This window comes from Diadema antillarum, unplaced genomic scaffold (genome assembly GCF_040938485.1).
Source record: "Diadema antillarum isolate AM-2024a unplaced genomic scaffold, OU_Dant_1.0 seq00000890_RagTag, whole genome shotgun sequence".
In the NCBI taxonomy this organism is placed as follows: domain Eukaryota; kingdom Metazoa; phylum Echinodermata; class Echinoidea; order Diadematoida; family Diadematidae; genus Diadema; species Diadema antillarum.
The window spans coordinates 228280-254247 of NW_027271754.1; the positions used below are offsets into that span (position 1 = coordinate 228280).

Consider the following 25968-nt stretch of genomic DNA (forward strand, 5'->3'; position numbering starts at 1 on the left):
CACACGCGGTGGAGTTGACGTCACTGTGATGCAGTGAATTATTGGTGACTGCGACGGATCTGGAACAACAACAAAAACAAATCCGAACAGTTCTGCATTTACGGGTTGGCAGAGACAGTTACCCGACGCCCCCGAGAGCATGCCACTGCTTCCCTAGTCCACAGACCCTGTGGGGTGATGAACTAGAATCTACTGCTCTACGAAACCTTTGAACAATATCCTCTGACGCCATGCAGGCATGACCATATGATAATCATATAATACTACGCCACAATGGATATCTGCACATCTGTAGACAATGCATGGATGATTAGCGGGAAAAGATCAACGGATATGATTACAATAGCACGAAACCCGCTCAAGTTCTACCTGGTATAGGGATTTCATGATACAAGGGGGAAAGCGGCATTAAAGGATGGCAGTCAACACAAGATTAGACACGCCCTGAACAAGCAAGACAACTCATGAAAATGGAGACTTACAAGATAGAGCATTACACTTAATTGTGGACTTATAGGAGTATTATCCTCATCTAGTGATCTGCAGCATTGGTAGGACATCTGTTTTTATTTCTTTTTACTTGCTATTTAAAGTAATTAATAAAAAAAGAGAAGAATCTGGTTCCTCACAACCACAACATTAAAAAGGGCATATTGAATAAATGCTTTCACAGCAATGAATGAAGATAGGATTAAATCAAATAAACAACAAAATGAATGAATAAACAAATCCTATTTTCGCGAACAGGAAGGTAAAAAGTGAACAAGGCATTTCATGAGCTATGCACGTTGTCAAGGTAGAGATGGTAGGATACAAATCACCATTTTTATCTCTACCACTCTATCTCATCATTACAATAATTCCCAAGCCAGACAATGTAACTTGAGGATTACACACTATGATATGCAACAGCTGTAAGGTTTAATATACGGCAGAGCTAATTCAATTACTCATTTGATGATAGGGGCGACTGTTTTGAAGGTTGAAATGTCAAAATTGATGGTGACTCTCTGAATGTCAGAAATTACCTAACCATTCCCAAGTCCCCACCATGTGATGGAAATGCTTGACACAAACAAGATCTAAGCCAGTGAATATGACCACATGCTCTTGATCATGGGCTACCCAGTTCAAGTCCGCTGGCAACAGAGGTTGTGCCCAGTAGTCAAGGTACACTTTATCCTCATTGCGTAATTCTCCGGTTCCATGATTGCTTGCTTTTGAGCATCTGACTGCGCTTTGAGATATATTCTAAATTTCCTCAATACTTTCACTGCCAAAATGGGCTGAAAGTGCCAAGAAACAACAAAAAACAACAAGCAAGACAGAGAACTCAGAGTCTGACACTGCAAAATACATAAGTATCAATTTTACACATGAGTGGGGAAAAAAGACAATGATTGCTGGCATTATTTGTGTCATCAATAACAATCGATGTGTACTTCATTATCAGTATGTGCAAGTATGGGTGTGTGTGTGTGTGTGTGTGCTCTGACACGATTTAAAGCAAGGTTACATTATCTTTGTTCAGTTCCCATGGGTTCATACAATTCTGTGATATAAAGAAATTCTGTTCATTTACCCATGGAACATCAAGTGACAATTTTGATAATTTCTCTATAAAGTTTATGTCCATCACTATGTACAAGAATAAACTGAATACCTCATGTACTCTCCAGGCAGAGGCATAAAAAAGGTAAAAATTTAAATCTTTTAGAGGGCGACAGATTGCTGAAAAGGGGTTTTTTGATGGAGCAAAATGTCAGTCCATAATGGTATTAAAATATGAGGATGTACACCTCTGTGACATTATTCAAAAAGAATCAGATTACACCAAGATCATTGCAAAATGATGTCATGCACATCAACACTGCATCTGAGCTTACGTAAAGTTGTACAATGAAATATCAACCGACATTTATCACTTCCTGTGCCAAAGACATCCACTATCAATCACAAATACGACAAACTGATTTGAAGCTTGATGTGGTGGTGACCAGGATGTGATAACATTTGCGCGTATTTACAAGATGCTGATGCTACTCATCCAAATCAGACAGGGAAAAATAAATTTCAAATGTCTCTTTAAGTACAAGCTGTGTGAAACACATTCCATGTATGATAATGTACAAGGTGAATAAGATGAAGAGAACAAAATCAAATGAGTTCTAGATCTGCATTTTTTTTTTTTTGATGTGTGTTCTTGCCTTACAAGACTTCACAGTGATTCAAACGAGGAAAAAGAACAAACAAATAAACCCCAAAAACTAAACGTTAATCACTCCAGGGTACTGCGCAAACACAGAGACAAAAGTATGACTTCCATCTCACTACCACACATTTCTGCCGTTATGACTTTCCATCCATCATTTACTCGCTGTCATGTTGTAACGCTCTTCATAAAAATCACTTCTAGAACATGAACTATCGTGAACAGTTTTGGAGGGGACATTTCCAGTCTTACGCTAAACTTATATTTTTCATCTTGAAATTAAAAAAACAAAAAACAGAGAAGAGTTAAAACAAAAATCTGACTCGCATGAAACTGTATTCTATTCATACTGAGTCATTTTCAGCATACACATCAACTGATCTCGATTGTGTATATCTGTCACTTAAAATGTCAACAGTAACAAGCGCTTGGCATGAAAATAAAAAAAGGGGGAAGGAAACCCATAAGAGCTTCATCATCATTGTTTCACTTCAATTATTGGATTGTTAAGAAAAATGTTTGTTACTGCTCAACATTTCATATTGAAAGAAAAAGAAACAAATCTTGTTTCAATTCAAGGTAACTTTTACATTTATCTACTGAGAAAGTCTTGGTGGAGACTAGAACATGTCATAATGATTTTACAAACCCCTCAACATTCTGGAGGCTCATACGAAGGATGCACAAGGCTTAGCATGGAAACCAACAAGGAAGTCATTCCTAATACAGACTGTAAGTTCCCTAATATCATGATGACAATGATTCCACAGCTTCATCAATCAGTTGGAATCTGATTATACCGGTATACATTTTCTCCCACCAAAATGACATCTTTGACAATCTTGAATACATTGAGTCAGCAATCAAGCTAGATCCTTTTCTCTTTCTTTCTTTCTTTCCTTTTTCTCCCCCTCACTCTTCACTCTCTCTTTACACGCCTACACTAACTAAAACAACAGTGATAAAATCTCCTATATCTTGTGAAAATAGACACAAATATTTGCAGAACTTTCAGAAAGTGAGACCTGTACAGATTCCTGAAACAAGAGTACGAAAAATAGATCCAGCCGTCTTCATGCCGAGAAAACGAGCTGGCTTTCTCATCCATCCACATGATAAAAAAAGTAGACACATTCCTCCAGACTAGTACTATCTGCTTTGATAAAGTTTCTTTTTCTCTCTTTCCATTGTCTGTTTCTTACCGCTGCAACACTGTTCACACTCTCTACAAATTTCATGAAAAACAGGATGTCTTAGGCACTGATCACTTTCCAATTTTTTTTTTTGTTTCCTCTGTAAAATATGTACAAAATGAAGTCAAATGGTGATATGAGACAAGAAGCTTTAAAAAGACTTGAAGTGTGAAAGTACCATGCATGATTGCTCACATGCACAAAAGCAACACACAAGATCACAACTCTTTGACGACCACTGAGATAAATTCATAGATAAAATATGTATATAATTTCATTTCTAAGTGTTCCTTTCCCTTTCAGTGTTTTAACTTGCCAGAAAAAAAAAAAAAAAAAGCTCACAAGTGATGCATTCAACTTCTCCCTACTGAACAGACACCTTATAACATGTCCTTTCTTTTTTTTCTTTTTCTTTTCTTTTTTTTTTTTTGCATAAAAACAGAAAAACTTTGAATAGCAAACATGTAGTCTTGATAATTCATGGTTGGAACAGACTAGCATTTCTGGATGCATAATTCAATAACAAAAATAACAATAATTACAATAATAACAACAATAATAACAATAACAGTAAGAACAAGAACAATGATAAAGACAATAATCATAAGATGCAAGATACTTAATACATCATCTAACACTTGCTTAGTACTAGTGCTCATAGTGTGTAACAGTCACTCTAGTCTGTTAAAATGACCAAAGTACAGTTACTCTTGGCTGCATGCCTACGACAGGATTATGAAGAAGTCAAGAGCTTAAATGTGATTGATACTACTACTTTTTGATTGTGCCCTGATTGAGACAGGAAAAAAAGTAACAATATCAGATTCAAAGCGATGTCAACAGTATAAGAAGAAGCATAAATCATGATACAGTATCTCTGCTCAGCGCTTCACAGAATTCGATGTTGACTTGATGAAAGAATACCAAAATATTGTGATATCAGCATAAGACTGTTAGTGTCAGTGACAATCTTGATACATCTCCTACTGATCAACATTTGTATTTTACATAGTCACTATATATCAACACACACCTCACAATGAGACGCTGACAGACTGCATCACACGGAATAAAAAAAAAATCAAAAATCTTGAGAACAGATATTAAGATATTTAGAGTATGCTGTATATAGTATATGTACAATTGTAAGTTGCTATCAGTTTGAAATATACTTTGTTCATTAAAAAAATACAAAAGTACTTATCTGATTATTTCTCTGTCTACTTGTTGGTACTATATTCATGTACTGGTAAAAATATGAGATCCATGTACTGTATTCATTTCACCTTTTTTTTTTCTTAAAAGTTTTTACTTTTGAGTGTACTGATATTCTCTCTGAAAAGTGACTCTGACATGTACATGTATGTCCATACAAACAAGTTCATGTACAGCATTTTGAGCACTGCTCAAGTTCCATCACATTGATAAAGGAAAATGAGGCCATACTGTGATAAAGAAAAACAACTTGACAAACAAACAAACATATTACTGAAGTGTTCTTGATAACAGTGTCAAGAGTGCACTGTCCGAGAGGAACTCGGTGAACTATGAACTAAAAAAAAATATGCTTCACATCCAATGAAAATCAGTCATATTTCATCTACAGCCAAAATTGTCTTCCCACCTATGAAGACTAGCAACGACTACACATTTTGAATTCCTGACTATCCTATCAACAAGTCTGACCTCAACTCAAAGTAGATATAATCCTCTTTGGTGCAAAACATATTTTGTACAATTGCAGACTGGGGAAAAAACAAATCATCACATTGATTTTCAGTGGAATACATCATGTCCCCCTTGCAGCCTTTTATTTTCCACTTGTTTTTTTGTTTGTTTGTTTTTTACATTCTTCTAGCCATGCAAAAGGTATTCCCACATTTTGATCTTTGTGTCAAAGGTATTTGCATGGTTTCATTGCTTGAGATTTAATCATATCAGTGAGCACTCCTGGTATTCCATAGTGGCAACTACAGTACTAATATACACAGCTGCCATTCACACCAAGCAGCACATGCAGTTAAGGTGTGTCACAAAGTGTTTTCCCCATAAGCAGACAAGAACAAATCTTGTTTAAATGTGCCCTGCATGTGGGAGTCTCATGTCTTAACCAACAAAGAATCACAATGATTCAGTTCATGTGAATGAATTGCCCCCTTTTTTGTGATTGATAATCCTCCGGGTAAAAAGTTGTACACATTGCATCAAATAAATAGCAGGCAACCCGTGGTCCACTGCAAGGACTGATCGGCTCAAATGCTCCTGTGTGTCTGCGTAAAAAAAATGCCACAAGTATCACGGCATAGAGAGAAGCCATCGACACGCCACATTTTATTTCCCCTTATGTTTTTCTGAGCAGTGGCTAACGACTGACATAATGGGTCAGAAAATAAAATTGAGCTCTAAATTTTTCCCTGCAAGAGAAGGGGATCTGGGTTCAGGTAAACTGTAGCAAAGTTAACATCACCCATCAGACACACGGCCTTCTGTCTTGACACAGCACGAGCATTTACTCCCAAACAAATACAGACAAGATTGAAATTTCAATCATTGATGCTACAAAATGTCATTAAATGATCTTTGATACCTTATGACTCCTAAGAGAATTTCCATGAATGAAAGATTGCCTACATCAGCAAATTTTACATATCTAATCATACTTTTGGTATCAGTGTTATCAAAATTCATTTCAATCAACATGTTGAAACACATGTACAGGCCAAAATGGATTTTCTCGCATCAAATAACAATGATGTACGGCATGTAGTTGTGACAGAAATCCCATATTGTGTTTGTAATATCCCTAACCAGTATCTTTAAGGGCATTTTAACCTGCAACAACCATGACTACCAAAAAAAAGAAAAAAAAAATCCCTTTGCCCACTAGCATTAGCTAAATCCTCAGCATAAAGCGATTGCGAGCTGACGTAGAAGTGGGTACATTGCTACTTGCATTCTTCCAGATGGAAACTTTCCTGCTTGACAGATGGACCAATAAAGTTTAGAGCCACAACGATTCCAGTGATTCCTACTTTGTGGGACGTGATGAGGGGAAAACAGTTTAAGGAGAGAAAGACAGGCAGCAGAGGATGGGGCTAGGGAGATGGAGATTCACAGTGCATGCCTTTTGTCGAAATTCTTGGGATCATGACTCTTCCCTGCAGCGCCCCCCATCAGTACACGTGTCCCTCTGCGAAGGGCTTGTTGATGCACGGGTTGCTCTGGCTGAGGTCGGGAACGAAGAGGTCACAATTTTCGCTGGCACTTGACCGGCTGTGGGGTTGTGGGGGGCGGGCCATCACACAGTTCTCCTCCTTGGCCGGTGGCATCTGAGAAAGCACAGAAAGGAGTCCAAATTCTTATTTCTACTTCCGTTAGTGACATCAAATGAAGGATGAAATGAGTTTCTTACATGCAATTTGAGACATAACTCTAACAAAGAAGACATCCTAAAAATTTTTTCCTTGCCACCAAGATATCCACAAATCTGAATCAGCATAATTGGGGTAAATTTGATGTAATGTGACAGTTCATTCATGCTGGTGTGTCTAAGGGAAAGAGAGAGAGAAAATTATATAAGTCACTATGTTAATAAATGGATCTGAAACTCAACAATAGCATTTAATATTTCCATTTGCTCATTTGTTATGATAATATGGTGCCATTCTAAAAGAGATTGAGTACAATACTGCTGCAATCCCATCAGCGCAGTCAAAAGCTCAGTTTCCTCAAAGTACACATCACAACAATAGACACATGAACTAGTTTCTTTCCAGAGTGTAATTTCCTTTGATTTTTCTCATGCTACCACTTTACAATGGCTATCACAGAATGTCTTGAGTGCACTTCTGGGAAATTCAAATTAGAGGTGCTGTAAATCTCTTGAGATGTCCTCATTTAAAGGGGAAAAAAAAATCCCAATACAAGAGGCACAATGCATAATGGGAAATGAGTATCACCAAGCATTCACACTATTCATTTCCACCTTTCTGTTTATTTTTTTTCCCATTATGTAGCTAGACCATTTATCAACCCATTCCTGATTACAAGCAATTCTTTTGCTTGTTAGGGCGACATGATTTATCACAACATCTCACTGCCACAGAATTGAAACTTCCTTGAGTTGTACATAATTCATTGACTAGCACGTTGTGAGGACTGCGGCCTGATTACTTGGCCTGTTTGCAGGACAGACCACAGATGAGTTGGGCATGGTCAAAGCAAGGTCTGCAGAATTTACTCTCTTTCTTTATAGATTTTTAGATTGCAGAATTCCTCATTGAATATTCATGAGGAGCCCTAATAAGGCGAATATCTTCCCGGTCATGTCTGGTGTTCTTGAATGACGAAAGAGGATAAGAAGGAGGAGAGAAAAGTGGCAATATCCTGCCTTTCAGATACTCAGTCAATGTCGCAAACTGGTGCATTGTCAGGTGGCACAAGATATTAGCACATATGCCAGTGTTGGAACTAGAGTATATACTTGTTACTATATCAGTTATAATTACAGTTTCACAAGAGGCTGCATATGTGTCTGTATGCATGTACGAATGTATATCTATCTCTCATATCTATTTATCTATCTATCTACATAGTTGTATATGCATACATATATCATCAATTATTATTGATTATACTGAAAAAGACCAATCTAAGCAAACGGTTGAAGAATGAACAGGATAATTTCATTTGGTCAGTACCAAATGAGACAGTGCAATGGATAATAACATCATACATACTTAACAATGATTACAAAGAAATTTCAAAGCTTTTAGTGTCATGTTTCATAAGCCTTGGTTGTACTTTTATTATGCATTCGTAATTCCATGAGACATGGAAGACATTGGGAAGGGGGGGGGGGGTTCTTGGAGCACAACATGACACTGTTTGGAATGCAATCACTATAATTAAGGTCACTAAACCTCTGTGAGATAGGCAGTGGACTTGGAATTCATAAACAGTCAACCTCACTTTATTATGGGGTTCCTTGCACCCTCCCTGCACAAGCCAGCAACTAGCCCATGGTGGTAAGGCCAATGCCATATCAAATATGCAGGAGTACAACTTTGCATGCAAGTGGTTGTACTTTTTCATGATTCCCTAGAATCGTCAGTTATAAAACTGATGGTAGATAGAACAAATTGATACATATTCAGCGGTCATTCTATCACCAAAACATACTACCCTGCGTTTCTAAGATAACATTGATGTGAGGTTGTTTTGAAGATTGATAAGGGGAAATGATTTTTCTCTTGACTTATACACAATGACTGAATAGGGCAAGTTGAGATGATTTTATCAGCCACACAAAAAAGAAGTCATCTATAATTGCTTAAATTCTGATTACAGTATGTTTAATCCCCCAGTACACTTTCAAATGATCAATAATTGTCCAACTTCTTTTCTCCACGCCTACCAAACTAATGGTAGGAAAGTCTGCCACCAGATAAACACAGTTTAAAGAAGATTGACTTGGAAGCTTAGATGCAGCCACATATGAACATGACCAGGAATTCAAACACAGCAGAACAAGCTAAGTTCAAATTCTATCCACGGTAATATGGTTGATAGGAGCCACAGAGTTTAGAATTTCCAAAAATTCTTGGACCTTCATATTCAAACATAGTGGTTGTTGAGATATCACTTTTTTTTTTCCAATTTTCACAATTCCCACCTGTAAGCCAATTAACCCTACATTTAAGTTTTCTGCACTTCCTATAAGTAACTGTATCAGAGTGACAAGTTGGATATACCACAAGCAAGTGGAGACCAGGTGTGAACAGCATCACAAACACAAATGATACACAGGAAGGAAGACAGAAGGCAAAAAAAAAAAAAAATGACTGATGCGTTCTTTTAACCTACCTGTCTGAGCAGGGATCGCTGGTCGTGTTGGGAGGGGGGTAGAGAGACCCTGAGGGGCGTGTGGATACCATCAGGGAAGGCCATGATAAAGAGCGCCTCCGGGTCACAGACGAACTTGTAGACGTAGCGCTCCCCAGCAACCTTTTGCATGATGCCCTTCTCGTAGTAGTAGCGCAGCGAGCGGGACAGCTTGTCGTAGTTCATGGCAGGGCGGTTCTTCTGGATTCCCCAGCGTCTTGCAACCTAGAGCATTTCACAAACAATCCGATGATTATCACGGAATTCCTCCATGGGAAACCTAGCTCGGGCATACCAACATCATTGTATCACAATCAGGAGGGAGATTACATAGAATTTTCATGGAGAATAAATTCTCAGATGTGTGTGCATGAAATGCATCTCAGTATGCAATAATGATTCCAAAACCAAGGAGACTTGATTTATATTGATGTTAGGGTGTGAAACGACAAGTTAATTCTTCATGGAGCCTCTGCAGAATTAGTGAGACTCAGCTGATCTGAGTCTCACTAATTAGTAGCGCAGCGAGCGGGACAGCTTGTCGTAGTTCATGGCAGGGCGGTTCTTCTGGATTCCCCAGCGTCTTGCAACCTAGAGCATTTCACAAACAATCCGATGATTATCACGGAATTCCTCCATGGGAAACCTAGCTCGGGCATACCAACATCATTGTATCACAATCAGGAGGGAGATTACATAGAATTTTCATGGAGAATAAATTCTCAGATGTGTGTGCATGAAATGCATCTCAGTATGCAATAATGATTCCAAAACCAAGGAGACTTGATTTATATTGATGTTAGGGTGTGAAACGACAAGTTAATTCTTCATGGAGCCTCTGCAGAATTAGTGAGACTCAGCTGATCTGCTATTCAAGCCTAGGCTAGCATGATTAAAGGGATGATATAGTTTGGGTTGAGATGGGGCTTCAGGTTTAAAACTTTTTTGTGAGATAATGAGACACCTGTTACAAAATATTTGATAAAAATTGGTTCTGAAATGGCTGAAATATCCAAAACAAAGCACTCCAAATGTAAGGTGTGACCCATCTTTTATAAGGATTGCTTTGTTTTATTTTGTTTTGTGGATATCTCAGCCATTTCAAAAACAATTTTCATCAAATAAATTTAGAATCCCTCTTAAAATTGTATGTTATTTAATATTTCACAAGTGGTTCTACTTGCCTCGCAAAAAGCAAAAAGCTGAATCCTCATCTCAACCATATCTATACCAACCCTTCAAACTAAAGCAGGGAACATTCATTACGAGTGCTTGATGAAAACAAATTTAACTTTTCAAGAATTAAATATATGAACATGTTCATCTCCAAAGAAATTCATTCACATTAAAATCTAACATCACATATCTAATTGCCAGAAGGCATTTTTGCTATATCATGTTTCCTAGTTACTTTCTGTTTCATGTATTCAAAAGGTCTAATAATATTTTATGTCGTGCGATTCAATATCCTGTCATAACTTCCTCCTTCCAGTGATTTAGTCCTAGAAAATTAACATCTTTCATTTTACTTTTTACACCATTGTTTAGGGTTCCCTATGTGGATCCCATTTCAAAAATCCATTTTAACTGAACTGGCTAACTACCCTGTGAATGGGAAAGGAAAAAAAGAAGATATTATAGATACCTCTTCTGGCTCAATGAGCTTGAATTCAAGGCCCCGCCCAGTCCAGGCGATGAAGTGGGCATTGGACGGGTCCTCCAGAAGTGTGACAAGGAACTGCCATAGCTGCAGGGAGCCACGCCTGTGGTAGAGTGGACCTTCTCGCACAACCTCATGACGTCCCTCGCCTGCTGAAGAGGGAGATTTCAAAAAAAAAATAAAAGATTGAAATAAAAATGCATTGACAGAGAGGGGAAAGAGGGGAAAGTAATACCATGTGTGGAAGTGTGAGGCTATCATCCCTTTAAAGTTCATGAGGAAATTCCTTGTGATGTTGACCTTTGCTAAGTGTGGCAAGCAGCAAAGTTCTTTTTTTTTCACAAAGACATTTTATTCATTTAAACATTCAGGTACAAAATAAATGTCACATATAATAATAAAGACAAATAATACAAAATTGACAGGTAGCTACAAAACGTCTAAATAATGTAAATATGAATCCAATTAATATCAGATACAAAACCTTTAGTTTTTTTTCAGACATGTATTTGTCTACTTTCTTTGCTTGCTTAAAAAATTAACAAAATTGGCTAAAAATTTTATGATTTCTTTTTACTTCTTATAGAAAATATAAAGTATTTTGCATACATGTTGTAACACATTGGGATTACTGTAGAACGAAGTATAAAAGCACTTCTAGTATTAAATTTGAATTTGAGCAGCAAAGTCCATGCTCTCATATGAGTTTTAGACAATTGATCACGCATATAATTATGAAGATGAACCTCCAGAGTAGGGTAACAGAAAATGATAAGAAACACACATGCCTGCTTTCACACATCTGCTACACATGAGAGAACACATTACACACAAACACAAGGGCAGTTCATTGATTTTGGAGATGGACGGTCAACGGCATGCCAGGTACTGAAAGATTAATCAAGCATACCTTGTACAGCATCAATAAACTAATAACCTATCATTACAACACAACATGGTAATCATGATGCCTTGTTGTAGTTGTTTACATTGTTTGATAATCAGCAGGCATTCTCTCAGCTACATGTTTTTGTCTGATCCTATTTGTGCATTGTTTTTACTTGTTTTTTTCCCAATTTTCATTTTACTAACCCTATCCAACTTGACTTGATTTCTAAGATGATATTTTACACTTAACTGCCCTGGCACTGCCATTTCACAATGCCATTTCACAATGCCATTGAAATTACATGTAGCAAAGCTTGGTAATGGCCCTGACAGATAATGACTCGCATTCACTGACTATTTTAAACAAATCTCCGTCATATCTACCATCAGTCCACTCTGGTGTGTTCATATCTCTTCAACAGCTCTGTTCTTTTTTTCTTTTTGTTTATGTTGCTGTCAGATATAATGCATGCACAAGAGCATGGTGATGTTGTATAAAGAGAACAGCCATGGCAATAGCAGAAGCCTCATCCCCCAAGTAATATTCATAATGCATGATAATACTTACAGTATCACTGTGAGGACATGTTCTTAACCAACTATTAGTTTCATTATTAAAATGTATGCATTATTCATTGGCATCCCTACTCACTATGCACTTCAGGTCCTTTTTCAGGGACACTGGCATCGTCATAAAATGGTCTGGAATGGTCCCCCTGAACTACTGGAATACAAAGAGAAGAAACAAAAAAGAAAGATACACCTGTGAACTACATTTTCATCAACACAAAAAATATTAAAGCTCGAGAATACTTGGGACTAGTCTCAAACGGGTTGAGCAATGAACATAATTGATCTGTTCTCATTCACTCTTTCACATAGACAAGGAGATGATTTACTATTTTGATTAATTACATCTGATCCACTCTAGTTTAAAGTCTTCATGTTTCAAACACCCAATGTAACATACAAGACAGATCTGCGATTCATACATGGGTAATTGAAGCCGAACAAGTCCACTACTGCGATCTCCTCCACAAAATAGCTGACCATTCACCTGCAAGCACAAACGATACTCATAAACCAACATTGAAGCAGCGTGTCCAGCACTGCTGACTGTTCACTTAATACATAAGGTCCAGAGAGACGTTGCATTCAATCAAAATTGAAGAAAAAAAAATCCTTAAAAAAAGATTCATATGCCAACTCAGGAAGGCCATTTACTTGGCAAGACACAAACAGATGAATGACATCCAGAATGGGAAAAGACCAGTTGTGACAAGAGCCATACAGGTAACACTGTCACAGTTGATCCATGGCCCAGAAATTTCATCCTGTTGACCTTTTCAGACAATTACTGTTTTCAGATGCAATCCACATAACAATTTACATGACCAGTCTTTGTCTTGTAAGGAGGAGGGCAAGGAGGAGGAGGAGGGGGGGGGGGGGAGGGGGAGAGGAAGGAGGGGGAGTTGAAAGAGACAGAAATAGACAGGAGAGGGAAAGAAGAAACAAAGATTAATAAAATAAGACTAGTAATATAATATAATCAGGACATTGGAGTGAGGAAGGAGAAGGGGAGTGAGAAAGAGCAAAGAGGGGTGTTAGCTTATAACATGAATATACATTGCAGCTTAGGTGCCAAGGATGAAAGAGAGAGAGAAAAAAAAAAAGAGGACAGACAGAATATGCTACGAAGGAGAAAAAAGAAGTACAATGGAGAATAATCCCTTGAGGGAGATTACGCTGATGAAAAAAAAGGGAAAAAAAAGATGGAGGATAGGACATGAGAGAATTGTTCTGAATTAGACACTTTTCCCTTGCAGCATTGGCAAGTGTTGACTAGAAAATTATAAAAGGGAAACCCTACTGCATGTTCTTGAGGAGGAAGAGTAAATTCAAACATACCACGCATTATAGATTATATCGAGAAAGCTACAAAATCTGAATATTTAAAAAGTCTTCGTCTAACAGTGATATCGTTGACAGTCGCATCTATGCAAATCAGGCAGTTATGATGTCATTGCCTCACAGCCTGCTGCCCCTCGGTTTGCAGTATAAATACCTCTTCTTAACAAGGTCATCTTTGCTTAATCACTACAACTGTAGAACAATGTGATGAGTAGAATACACTAGTTAGGTTCACAAGCTCTTCCTAAACTTTAAGTTTAGGTCGAAAACTTAACTCTCGATGATTAGCTCGTAGTTTAGCACCATGTGGACACACTCAAAAGTTGGCAATCTTAAAGTTTAGTTGATGATTAGAACCCCAAGACATCTTAGGGTTTACGCTCTCTCCACGAGCCATGGGGGGTCCCCACTCGTAGTTTTCGCTCCGTGTGGACACAAATATCAACGAGCTTGTGAGTTAGTGTGAACCTCGGGTCTCATTCGCTGGGCTATTTTGTATGGGCACAAGGTCATCTGCCAAAGACTCTGCACTTCCGACGTAATCATCAAGCGGGACTCTCTCCTAAGTTGAATATTAAAGTTTAGGTGCGCGTGTGAACCCGCGTCATGAATTCACGAGTGGAGCTAATCATCGACAGTTACATTTTCGACCAAAACTTCAAGTTTGGCAACTGCGTGTGAACGTAACTACTATAATCTACTCTTCTTGAAGTCTTATCCCTGAGGCGAAATTTAATTAGGATTTGTGTGCAAGCAAAAGAGGATGACAACATCATCCTCTCCTTCAATTTGAATAATTGACTGTGATTGCTACCTCATATCTGGGAAAACAAACTATTCCATTACTTCCTTGTTTGAGATACATTTTTTTTTTTTTTTGGGGGGGGGGGACTTTGAAAGTTCTGCTTGTTTGATTTACAACTTCCATTTATTGCAAGGCATTAACAAATTGCCAAAGAATTCATTCATTTGAATTTTGTTCAATCTAGTTTGTTCAATCTAATCTGGCATGGACTGTCATTTTTGTTACGACTACAGGAGTAAAATAAGAGTAAAGAATACATGAGAGGCAGAACAAATGGGGGGGGGGGGGGGGAGATAGATACAGAAGTTTGAAGGTTTGAAGAGAAGAAGAGGACCATCTTTGTTATGTTCCTTCAGAGCATTCATGAAATAAACAGAATATGAAAAGGAGAGATTTCAAACAGATCTATTCAGGCAGAGAGGCAGAATGGGAGATAGTGGCTGACAGATCTACAGAAAAGCCTGCATAATAGTAGATATACAGTCATATCTAACTCTGTTTACTCTTGATCTCTGAAAATGTCATCCTGCAGGGGATGAAAGGAAATAACCCTGCCAGCAACTTCTGGCAACATTTACGTCAAGGGCATCCAACGAAAAGCATGAATAAGATTGCCTGATACAATAATCCTTGTCATTCACTGGTCTCCTTTCATCCGCCATAATGCTGATCATGAAATTCAAATGAAGCATCGTGATGTTGACATTTTGCAGAATGTGAAACAATCCCTTTCCATACATTTGTGTGGTGATTTGGAAATCTTTCTCCAGAAACGTAGAAAAGCGATAAAATGTCTTTTTTTTTTTTTTTTTTTTGCATGGCATTAAGGAAAACTGTAGCAGAGAATGACACAAAATAAACTGTTTGCTGAATTCAGATATACATACTTTTTTCCTTACAAGGCAGCTAAATTCTTGCTGAAAATATTGCACATGACAATGTTGAGAATTGTTTACACACACAAAAAAAATATATATATACTAATGGTACAAAACAATTACGCAAGTGCTGTGAGAGTTGTATAATACAAATTATTCATTCTAACGCTATAAATACAGGTCAATTTATGCTGGTGGCATAAACTTTGATCTTTTATAAAGAACTTACAAGTTTCACACTACTTTCACTTCGGTAACATGGAGGTAGTAGAAGTGAGTTGTGAAAGTGATATACCATTGAAAATAGAAGTACAGGCCTCGAATTAACCGACGGCCACAGACGGCCATGGCCGTCGGTGCCTCTCTCGTTGGCCGCAATGCCTTTTGTTTTTTGATCAAAGTTACGGCCAAAAAAAAATGTGCCCTTTTTCTTGGGGCCGAGGTGCCCTTTTAGAACGAAAGTTATTATTTATGACGTATAATATGCCCTTTCTCAAAGTCTACACTTTAATAAGCTTGAACAACTTTCCTGATCTCAAATATCATACCTTCAGTTCACTCGCGTCCCAATATATCTGATTCAAACTCAAAGTATCTTTCCGAGATACGAGACGACGTGTACGTACGTGTACGCCCGACCGGCTTTTACCATCCCGACTGCCTCCGCAGCGCAGCGGCCATAGAGTTACTAGCTTGGCAGCACATATTCAGATAGAGTACTAAAGAGTGAACACCAAGTTCACCAAGAAAAAAGAAAAATCCCACGATGCCAAGGTGCCAGACTGGGGAATGGGGAGGGGTGGAGAGAGAGAGACCAATCAACAGAAGAAACCGCACATGCGCGCGCAAATTCCTTTGCCTTGTGGTTTTGCCAGCCAGCTGTCGGAATGTGCTTTGAAGTTACATGGCAGCCTGGCCTGGCTGGCCTGAAAGGGTGTCGAGTTTCAATCAATACCTACTGTTGTTTTATTCATGTTTTAAAAAATGTCGTTTCAACTGATAGAAACGCGGAAATCGGGAATGTGTTACAGCTGTAGGGAAGAGGTTTTTGTTGTGTGTTGCACTTTGTGTGTGTGTGTGTGTGTGTGTGTGTGTGTGTGTGTGTGTTTGTTTGTTTTTCTCGGTTTTTTTCTTCTTTCTTTTTTTCATAAACACCCAACATGCCCTTTCCAATGTGGCCTTGGTGCCCCTCTGACTGACCTAAGTGCCCTGGCCGCTTGGAAAAAGTGCCCTTTTCTAAATGGCCTTGCCCCTCCAAAATCCTATTTCGAGGCCTGGAAGTAGTAGTAGCAGAAGTAGTGGTAGTAGAAGTAGTAGTAGTAGTAGTAGTAGTAGCAGTAGTAGTAGTAGTGGTAGTAGTAGTAGTAGTAGTAGTAGTAGTAGTAGTAGTTGTAGTACAGTACTCTCGGCATAATCGGGTAGGCTCGGGCAGAGCGTTTCTTACCCGATTAAGCGGAGTACCCGATTAACAGAAGAACGTGCAAGCGTCTCATTCACACACAATGTATATTTATATGCATTGTGCACTCCAGCAAAAACCTACACTGTATGCTTAACACGCGTGCTTGCACTGCACATTATGCATACCTTACACTTGCTCAGTCACGAGCAATAATTTACACTCTTTTTATGGGCAAATATGTCTTCAGAAAACTGTGTCGTTTGACTATAATAGACTCCTTTTAATATTCGTAACGCTGAAAATGTTGATAGGTTTAAGTCATTGTTGAAAACTTATCTGTTTACACAACCTTAATTTTGCTGTTGTTGTTGTTGCTGTCGTTATCATAATATGTACATAATGCTGTATTTTGTTTTTACGTTATATATATTATTTTTTCCCCGATTTGATGCGCTTAGAAACATCAGTATTAAGCGCTATATAAATGTTATTCATTATCATTATCATTATCATTATCCTCGCTATTACACTCAGGGGTTTCCCGAAATGAACACGTCTCTTTGCGTGCACTAGTAACGTAGAACGTCGGGTTACTTTTCGAGAATTGACTGGGGAAAGCAAAATTATGGAGCTGGTGCATGGCCTGATTTTCGTTGCAAACTTCTCGTATTATGAATGTTGTCGCAGAGCAAGGGAGGAGCGCAAGTGTGTTCAACTCCTGTCTGTCTATGCAATTGTGAGTGCCAGCTACATGTGTAATGAATGCGATTAGCCATGGAAAATTTGACATGCACGATTTCTTAAAGTGTTATATGCAATAAAATGTGGGTAGAAATTCGATTAGAAGAAAATTATTTACCCGTTTATGCGGAGAGGCAACCCGATTATCAGGTAATTTTAATGTGCAGTGGAACTGACTCTGACATTTCTACCCAATTAAACGGAGTACCCGTTTAAGCGATACCCGATTACGCGGAGAGTACTGTAGTAGCAGCAGCAGCAGCAGCAGCAGCAGTTAAGTAATCATAGAAATAGTACAGTGCACTCCCGTTATGTCGAACACAGTTATAACGAAATTCCGGTTACAACAAAGTAAAAATTCAGGCCGCAAGATTATCCACTCTATGTATCTTTATTGTTTATTTGTTCGGTTATGACAAAATTTCGATACAACGAATGAAATCGGACAGTCCCAAGGACTTTGTTATGATGGGAGTCCAATGTAGTACATTTGTAATGATGAATGTAGTAGTAGCAGTAGCGGCAGAAGAATTAAAGAGGAATGATAACATTTTCTGCATCATAGAATGATAATCCCGACAATAAGACTGATCATGGCATAAAAAAATGATTGCCAAACTTATTGCCACAATTGCCATGGTGGCAGCTGAACAACAGCCAATCAGCTATGAGTATTCTCATACAATGATGCGTATATGTAAATTCTTTGGTCTTGTCTCTGCAGCTACTGAAAGTTGCAATAACTGCCATAAGGCTTATGAAATGTGTCTCTTGTAATTCCAGGAGCATATAAAAAGAAGACGTAATGACAATACCTAAAAATCAAAGTTTTTTCAAAGAGTGTCATCTGAAAAGGGTGGTGGGAAGAAGTGGACAAGAGGCAACTGCACAAAGACACAATCAGGCACAATCTAGAAGTAAAAAATACCACAACTTGTTATCACAATATCCATTCATACTCATCAAAATATCCAGATGCACACAAACCACAAAGCATTGACATTTTCCTTGCTCACGTCATCCTGAATTTCTTGACCTCAAAACGAAGTGTTTGATCACTCTATTGCACATTACCCATGACTAGTTTGGTAGAATATGATTAAAATTACTGGACTGATGGTGACATTTCAGATAGTTCAAGAAGGCCTTCCTATTTGACCTTCACATTATACTTTGCCTCACGTCTTCAGAGGAGCTCACTGTCTATAGAAGTCCACTAAATAACTTCACATACAAACATCCATCAATCATATATTGACTTATAATATGCAATAAATGATAGCATGTGGATGGACGCAGAAGCATAATTCCTCTTGTTATAAAAGCATTAAGAAAAAAGCATCTTACCTTCCTCAATGGAAAAGTTGCATACAAGCACAAAGACACACTTGAAAAAGAAAAGTTGTTGATTTTTGTTTTTGTTTTGTTTAGTTTTTGTTTTTCTTACCTTCTTCTTTACAAGGATGTGTAAACATCTCCGGCCTTGGAAAGCTACTGTTGCAGGACCTGGGAACCTCTGCAAAAGAAGTGACAAGTAAAATAATTCACTTTTATGAAATATTTAAGGGAATTCCACAAAAATTCACTTTTCATGAAAATTACACATTCCATCAACTTGATACTGACATATGTTAAGGGTAGCAATTATTCCCCCTGCTTTCTGAAAGCGGTTAGTCACATGCTCTTTCATTATGCTAGAAAAGTGAATTTTTCTATATATTTTCTTTACATTGTTGTCCACACATACATCATAACCTCTAGCAGTCTCCTCATCCAGTGGTTCCAACACCAAAACTTTAAAAATTCATAACTTTTGCATCGATTGTCCGATTTTCCTCAAACTTTCACTGATGTGTTCTACTAATGTTGCTGCTTTCACTCAATCCATATTGCTCTTTCGATTTGAGTTCCCTTTAACTGCATGCATACACAGTATTTTTTTTCTGTAGATATTCCATGTAAATTTAATCTATGCCTCTTCCACCCCCACCTCCCCCCCCCCCACACCACCACCAACCTGTATGTATCTGGCCACCTCTTAAACTGCTGAAACAAATCAATTTCACCAAAGACATACTGTTAAAATGCATCACAATGATGGAACATTTGTCTCCAATACCTCTGAAAGTTCATTGACTTGAATGCTTGCATGGCAGGATAAGAAAGAAATGGAACATATGCATTGATATTCTCCTCTCCTTATCAGTATTGTCAAGGGAGAGTATAGGATGAGAAATATCCTCATCTTACTGTGACAAGTCAAAATTTAGTTTCCTGACAGCTAAATCCTGTTCCTTCTTAGTGGTTGGAGAGGGTCAGTAATTCTCATAAATCAAGATCACTGTTTTTCTAGGTTTTTTTCCCCCTTTTCTTTTTGGTGATACATGGAAACATAACACATCGGCTCATTCATCATACAGCCTTGGATGTCCAAGGAGCTGTGCTGGCACATTAAAATTGCAGTATAAAACCCGAGGTCAAGACGGCAGGCTAAAGTACCCAGAAACATTGACTCATTTGTATTCAAAGAGGTACAGGTGTGCACCTGCACAATTGCAATGTATGTGTGTGTGCATATGTGTATGCATTCTTGTGCATTTGTCTGTGTGTGAGTGTGTGTGTATGTGCGTGTGTGTGCATATATGCTTCGTTTCAATATGGTAGCTTAATGAAATCTTATTGGAGGGGATGCATTCACGTAAATGTATGCAGTTTACTTTGGCCTGATATCACTTCATGAAGATTTAAATTGAAGAGTGGGGAAGGGAGAGGCACATGTATAAAGGAAAGACTGATTAGATAGATAGATCTATAGATAGATAGATTGATGGACAGAGAGAGACAGAGAGAGAGAAAAAAAAAGTGAGCGAGTTGTCTTACAAGACGGTTACCAAACCCAGCAAGTCAGGGGCAAAAATATGAACATGTACTATTGCGTACTTTGTCATTTGTATAATATGCATGAAAGCATGCAATCTGAAGATCAGAAAATAGTCTTACTACTTCTAATACTGCTCCCACTACAAGTACAACAGTACTATTATCCTTATCACACTATTAGGAACAGCTTTAAACATCCAAATTATTATAAAGTGACATCACAGAACAGTGTGATGATACAAAATGTACACACAAACATGTCAAAGATTTTAAGATTCTTTACCGCAAGTTTCACAGTGCAGATGTCAAAATCTGATAGTCTCGCATATTATGTGATGTACAGTGCACAATTTTTTACCTTTGTAGCATATGAACAAAATTCTGCATAGTTGTCAAAAATATATTTTCTGTTAAACCACACTGTTTTATTCAACTATTATTCATTATGCCCTGATGATGCTTAATTCTGTGACCATTCCTTTTGAAACTAGAAATGTCGCTACAGTGACTGGTTATACCTCCGCCAAACAACATTTCATAAGCTTTGGTCAAAAAACTGAGGAAGTAGTTAAATCCGCAAGATCTTTCCTTGATCTTCTGCCATTAATATGCCGTTACCATGGCAACGTACTTTCGGGTACTGTCGAAAAATGCGTCTTGCACATCTACAACCAAAGGCACACATCTGTACCAAGTTTCATGGAAATTGGGCAAAAACTGAGGAAGTAGTTTGCAACACAAAATTTTCCATCATTTTGGCTCATAATATGTGAGCTGTTACCATGGCAACATACTTTTTGTCACTGTCAAGAAATGTGTCATGCTGACCTTTATCCTAAGACAAACATTCAATATGAATTCCATGAGAATTGGAAGAACACTGATGAAGCAGTTTTGCCATGAAGCATTTTGCCCTATATTTTACCAATAACATGCCGTTACCATGGCAACGCACTTTTTGCCACTGCGGAAATATGTGTCTTGCACATTAACATATTCAGATGAACATCTGTACCTAATTTCATAAAAATTGATCAAAAACTGTGGGAGGAGTTCGCGACGCAAGATTTGTACCCATTTTTGCCCATAATATGCCGTTACCATGGCAACGTACTTTTGGGTACTGTCAAAAAATATGTCTTGCACATCTACAACCCAAGGCACACATCTGTGCCAAGTTTTATGGGAATCGGTTGAAAACTGAGGAAGTAGTTCGCGACGCAAGATTTGCAACGGACCGACCGCCCGACCGCCCGACCGACCGCCCGACCGCCCGCCCGACCGCCCGCCCGACCGCCCGACCGACCGTCCGCTGATTCCTATATACCCCCTTCAAACTTCGTTTGGCGGGGGTATAATGAAGTTAAGTAATTTTGTGGTGTATTTTGAAGTGATCTCAGAAATCTTCCTTTCTTGTTTTCTCAGTTCAAAGTATTGCTTCATTAGATTAGGAACAGCAGGGTATTACTATTTCAAAGCAAATACATAGCAATGTTGGAATATTGTTTACCAGCTGCTCTGAAGAAAAAAAAAAATATATATGATAAATTACAGATTTAAAAAAAAAAGGCACAGAAACTGATCATATGTTATCATCAATATATGGATATCCACACCGTGCATCATAATGGAAAGAAGTGTTTTATTTCAAAGACTTTTGGCCCTGATGAAATAAATATTTTTTTCAAGCATTCTTTTTTTTTCTCTCTGAACAGCAGTTTTGTGTGTCTCCTCTTTCTTCTATTCCTTGATTTTTGTCTTTTCTTGAAGCTAACATATCATTGTTCTCTGGCTCCATCAAGTGAATCTGTTTCCTCATGTTACCAAACAATCTGTCTACCAAGGAAACCTATTGAAATTGCTGGGATGTGAAATGAATTTTACCTACTAAAACCTTCAAATTCACACACACACACACACTCACACACACAAAACACACATCAAAATGTATGTTCAATTTAGGAATTGATTTGCATGTAATACCTTTACACTATTGTTTTTGCTTCTATCAAATCATAGGTGGTTGCCTCATGATGATATATAAATGTATACATAACTTAGCACCTCCTTACATTCAGGTAGACTAAGTCTATGTGTGCCAAGATTTTGCACTGATTGTTGAAGTTTAGTCCAATTGTATCTTCTAAATTTGAATGGTATAAGCTGATAATTCAATCAGAACAGCTTTTTCCATCAATCTATTTGAAAGATTGTTTAAACAAAGTTGTAATAAGTAAAACACAGCCAAAGACTGACTAGTTCATAATGGGTGATATCCATATGATACATGCACATAATTGTGATTTAATGAATATTTCTCATTTTTTTTCTATTGCCATTTTGTTGATCTCATGTTCTGCTAAACTAATATTTGTTTGCATTACTTTAAAATATATTTCTAAAATCACAATGGAATCTTATTTGATTTTTTTTTTCTGTATATGTTTACAAATATATTTAGGGCCCCATGGAAGATCTCTGCTTATTGGTGAATGGGCTACCTTGCAAAAGATTACAAATAAATAAATAAATTTTGTAAATAGATAGGAGTCCATGTGATAATTTGTGTGATCTTGCATGTTTCTACAAAGTTTTACATTGCACTAATTATGAAAATAAAGAAACTTACAAATCTTGTACAATAATCTTGTGGAAATCACTGGAAAATAATGTCAGCACCATTTATTTTTCTGTAAGCTCGAAACAAAAAAAATGCAATATACGAAAGAACCAGTCATACCTGCTTCATAGCCAAAGTCAGCTGGTTCCTGCTTCACAATGGCTTGGGGGAATCGAGCGTGGTCGAAGCGCTCCCCCATGTGGCCTCCTACATCCCTCTTAAAAGGGATGAAGAGGGGCTCTGAGTTTTGCCGCTGGAATGGGTGGGCCTCCCCTCCTGCCCCCAAGGGATGGGGCAGGTTGCCGAAGCAAGGTTCTGAAGTCTGCCTGTGGAACCTGCTGTTTTGAGAAGAAAGATGAAGATGTTCTTTGTCACACTCCATTAACATTTCCATATTTAATATTAATGTCAGTCAAAGTTAGTCCTTTTTTTTTATAAAAGCCTTGGCAGTAAAGAGAATTTTGCTCAAGACTTTGTTTACAAAAATATGGGTAAATCTGCAGTCTTGGTATCCTTGCAATTAAGCATGCAGATGTGATATAAAGACTGTTACACTAGCTTTTGATGGACAGGAAGACATTCTAAAATATAAATATGAACAAATTTAAACAATATTACAGTAACAATCATATAAATCACAAGCGTCAGTTACCTTGATTTTGACTCTCAATATGAAAACAATCCCAGATAAAGCCCCCCCCAAAAAAAAAAAAAAAAAAAATTGCTACTCTGAATTGAAATCTTATATCTGCTGAACATTTGAACTTCAGGTGCATATCTACAAGACAAGACAAATCTACAAGACATTCTCCTGTAAATGACACAGTCCATCGCAATGAGTGCAGTGTTGGCAAAGACAATTTTATTATTACTGAAATCTTTGGAACAATCAACCCTTTAATTTCAAAATTTGAATTTATACATCTGATTCATGTATGAGATCAAACAGAAGTACTGCAAAAGAGGAAAATGTTAAATTCCGACCGATGACAGAGTTTTAGTGTCGTACCTCTCCTTGGCAAATTGTTGTGGGCAGCACATGTATGTTGCTGCAGGCATACAATATGAAGAAGATAACTATAATTGTGCTTTATAAGAAAAAGCTGCCAAGAAACACCCATTTACTAGCATCAAATGTTCACTACATTCAAAAGAAGTTTGCATCACAAAAGGCATACTTTCTGTGTATTTTAAGTCCAAACTCAATTTACCTCTTTTCTAGGAAGAACCCTGGGCCAGGACCCGGTCCGTGGGCCCTGAAGTGGCCGGTGTTTGGGCTGAATCCACTGCCTGGCACCATCGGCTCCTTGAAGGTGCCCATGGTACCCGGCCGGGAGCCACTGCCGGTGCTGCTGCTGCTGTTACTGGTCGGCACGTCTCTTCCTTTCTCCTCGCCACGGCACGCTCCCCCGCTGCACATCGACACCGGAGGATGCTCCTGCTTGATGATGCGGTTCATGTTGAGGTCGATGGAGGGGGGCACCATTGCAGCAGGATGGAGGTCCAGGGGTGGGGCCCCCATGGAGGGGCTGCCCGCCCCACCGTTAGAGGTGGCAGTGGTGCCAGTCTTGGAGCTACATGCTCCGGATCCGGCTGGCGAACTCTGTGGCGCTACGGCATCTGAGCTGTTACTGCCAAGAGGGCTGGGGTGACCCTCTGTGCAATTAAAGGAAAATACAGATACAGGAACATTCAGATTTAACTGAATATTCACATTAGCTACAATCAACTGGTAATGCTTGAGTAAGACCTCCTTCCAACATGTCACATTAGTTCATATGAATCTCAACGATCCACTGAAACAACACCAAAATATCATAATTTCTAGTTCAAATCAATATGATGGAAAAACAAAATAGAGTAAGAAAGAAGATGCCAGTGTATGAATTTGTCCATGCAAAAAAAAAGTTAATGAAAGCCACATCTATATACATATAATGCCATTAGGACAATTGTCAGCCAAATATTTTTAAAGATCATTAACTTCCTTAAGCATTCTTCAGGATTCTTTTGCATGATGCCAATACTCTTTTGGGAAAATATAGCTCAAAGAGATATAACTTCTACCATTCAGCGTATACACCTACACAAAAGGATATAAACTTTCAAAAAAAAGACCCACAAACAAACAAACGGAGAAAAGAGCACACAAGTGAGTTTGTTAGGGTGCCCTAAAGCTTTAAAGAATTAATAGAAATTGGCACAAAACCCAGTGGTCCCACTTTACCTGTGCTGTTGGGAGATGGGGCTGGGATGGCTATGGAGAGCCCTTGGCTATTCAGTCCACCAAACGGGTTGTCCACCACCACCTGCTCACCGTACGCAAATTTCTGCTCGAACCGGTCAAAGTCAAAGTGGCGGTGGCTGGTGCTCGCCGCCGCTGGTGACTTCATGTGAGCACATGGCTTGTGGTACCCAGGACTCCGCGGCTCTGGCTTGATCTTGATGCTCAGCGGCACTGCAATGAACAAACGATGAAATAAAATATTTGCATTTAGTAAGTCTCAAATAGCTGGCAAATTTTTTCTTCCCCTAGATTGTGACACTTCACCAACACTCATACATACACGCATACAAAATAAATGCACGCATTGTTTGTTCACTGAGTGGTTGATATATGGCAACTTCACAATGACACAATAAACTTCCACGAGAAAATGTTCTTGGAATTTTTTAATTATTTTGTTTTTAAAAATCAGGCAACATTATCCGTCCAAGAGCATATCCTGCATAGCTTCATCATGCTGAAGAGCTTGATAATAGATAAAATCATGGAATATCAAATGGTCGTACTTGTAAAAAGCTCCACTTGCTGCAGTGTACACACTCAATGTGGCACATGAAAATGGCGGCTCATTTTTTTTCAACACGGGCTTCCCAACTCTTCTGTGCTCT

At 38.3% G+C, this 25968-nt stretch overlaps 1 protein-coding gene across 4 annotated transcripts; it reads right to left on the reverse strand.

Moving 5' to 3' along the window:
* Positions 1-632: 632 nt before the first annotated feature.
* On the reverse strand, positions 633-25538 carry LOC139740907 (ETS translocation variant 1-like). Of its 4 annotated transcripts, none has more exons than XM_071651492.1 (8): positions 25301-25538; positions 24285-24729; positions 23194-23411; positions 19021-19089; positions 12489-12557; positions 10934-11097; positions 9271-9513; positions 633-6734 (listed from the first exon to the last, which is right to left on the reverse strand). In XM_071651492.1, the coding sequence occupies exons 1-8, from the start codon at positions 25464-25466 to the stop codon at positions 6579-6581; spliced, it is 1530 nt and encodes a 509-aa protein (XP_071507593.1). In that variant the 5' UTR covers positions 25467-25538; the 3' UTR covers positions 633-6578. The 4 variants fall into 4 exon arrangements, with proteins under 4 accessions (XP_071507593.1, XP_071507592.1, XP_071507590.1 ...); XM_071651491.1 differs by having other exon boundaries at positions 10934-11100; XM_071651489.1 differs by having other exon boundaries at positions 12489-12560.
* Between the last annotated feature and the right edge of the window lie 430 nt (positions 25539-25968).

Bases quoted from the DNA above. Each gene is read 5' to 3' on its own strand.
- LOC139740907 (XM_071651488.1), bottom strand. From the start codon at position 25,466: ATGAAGTCACCAGCGGCGGCGAGCACCAGCCACCGCCACTTTGACTTT. The intron at 24,730-25,300 runs GTAAAGTGGGAC...TTAATTGCACAG, and splicing joins CCCATCTCCCAACAGCACAG to AGGGTCACCCCAGCCCTCTT. The intron at 12,561-19,020 runs GTAAGAAAAACA...TTTGTATTCCAG, and splicing joins ACATCCTTGTAAAGAAGAAG to TAGTTCAGGGGGACCATTCC.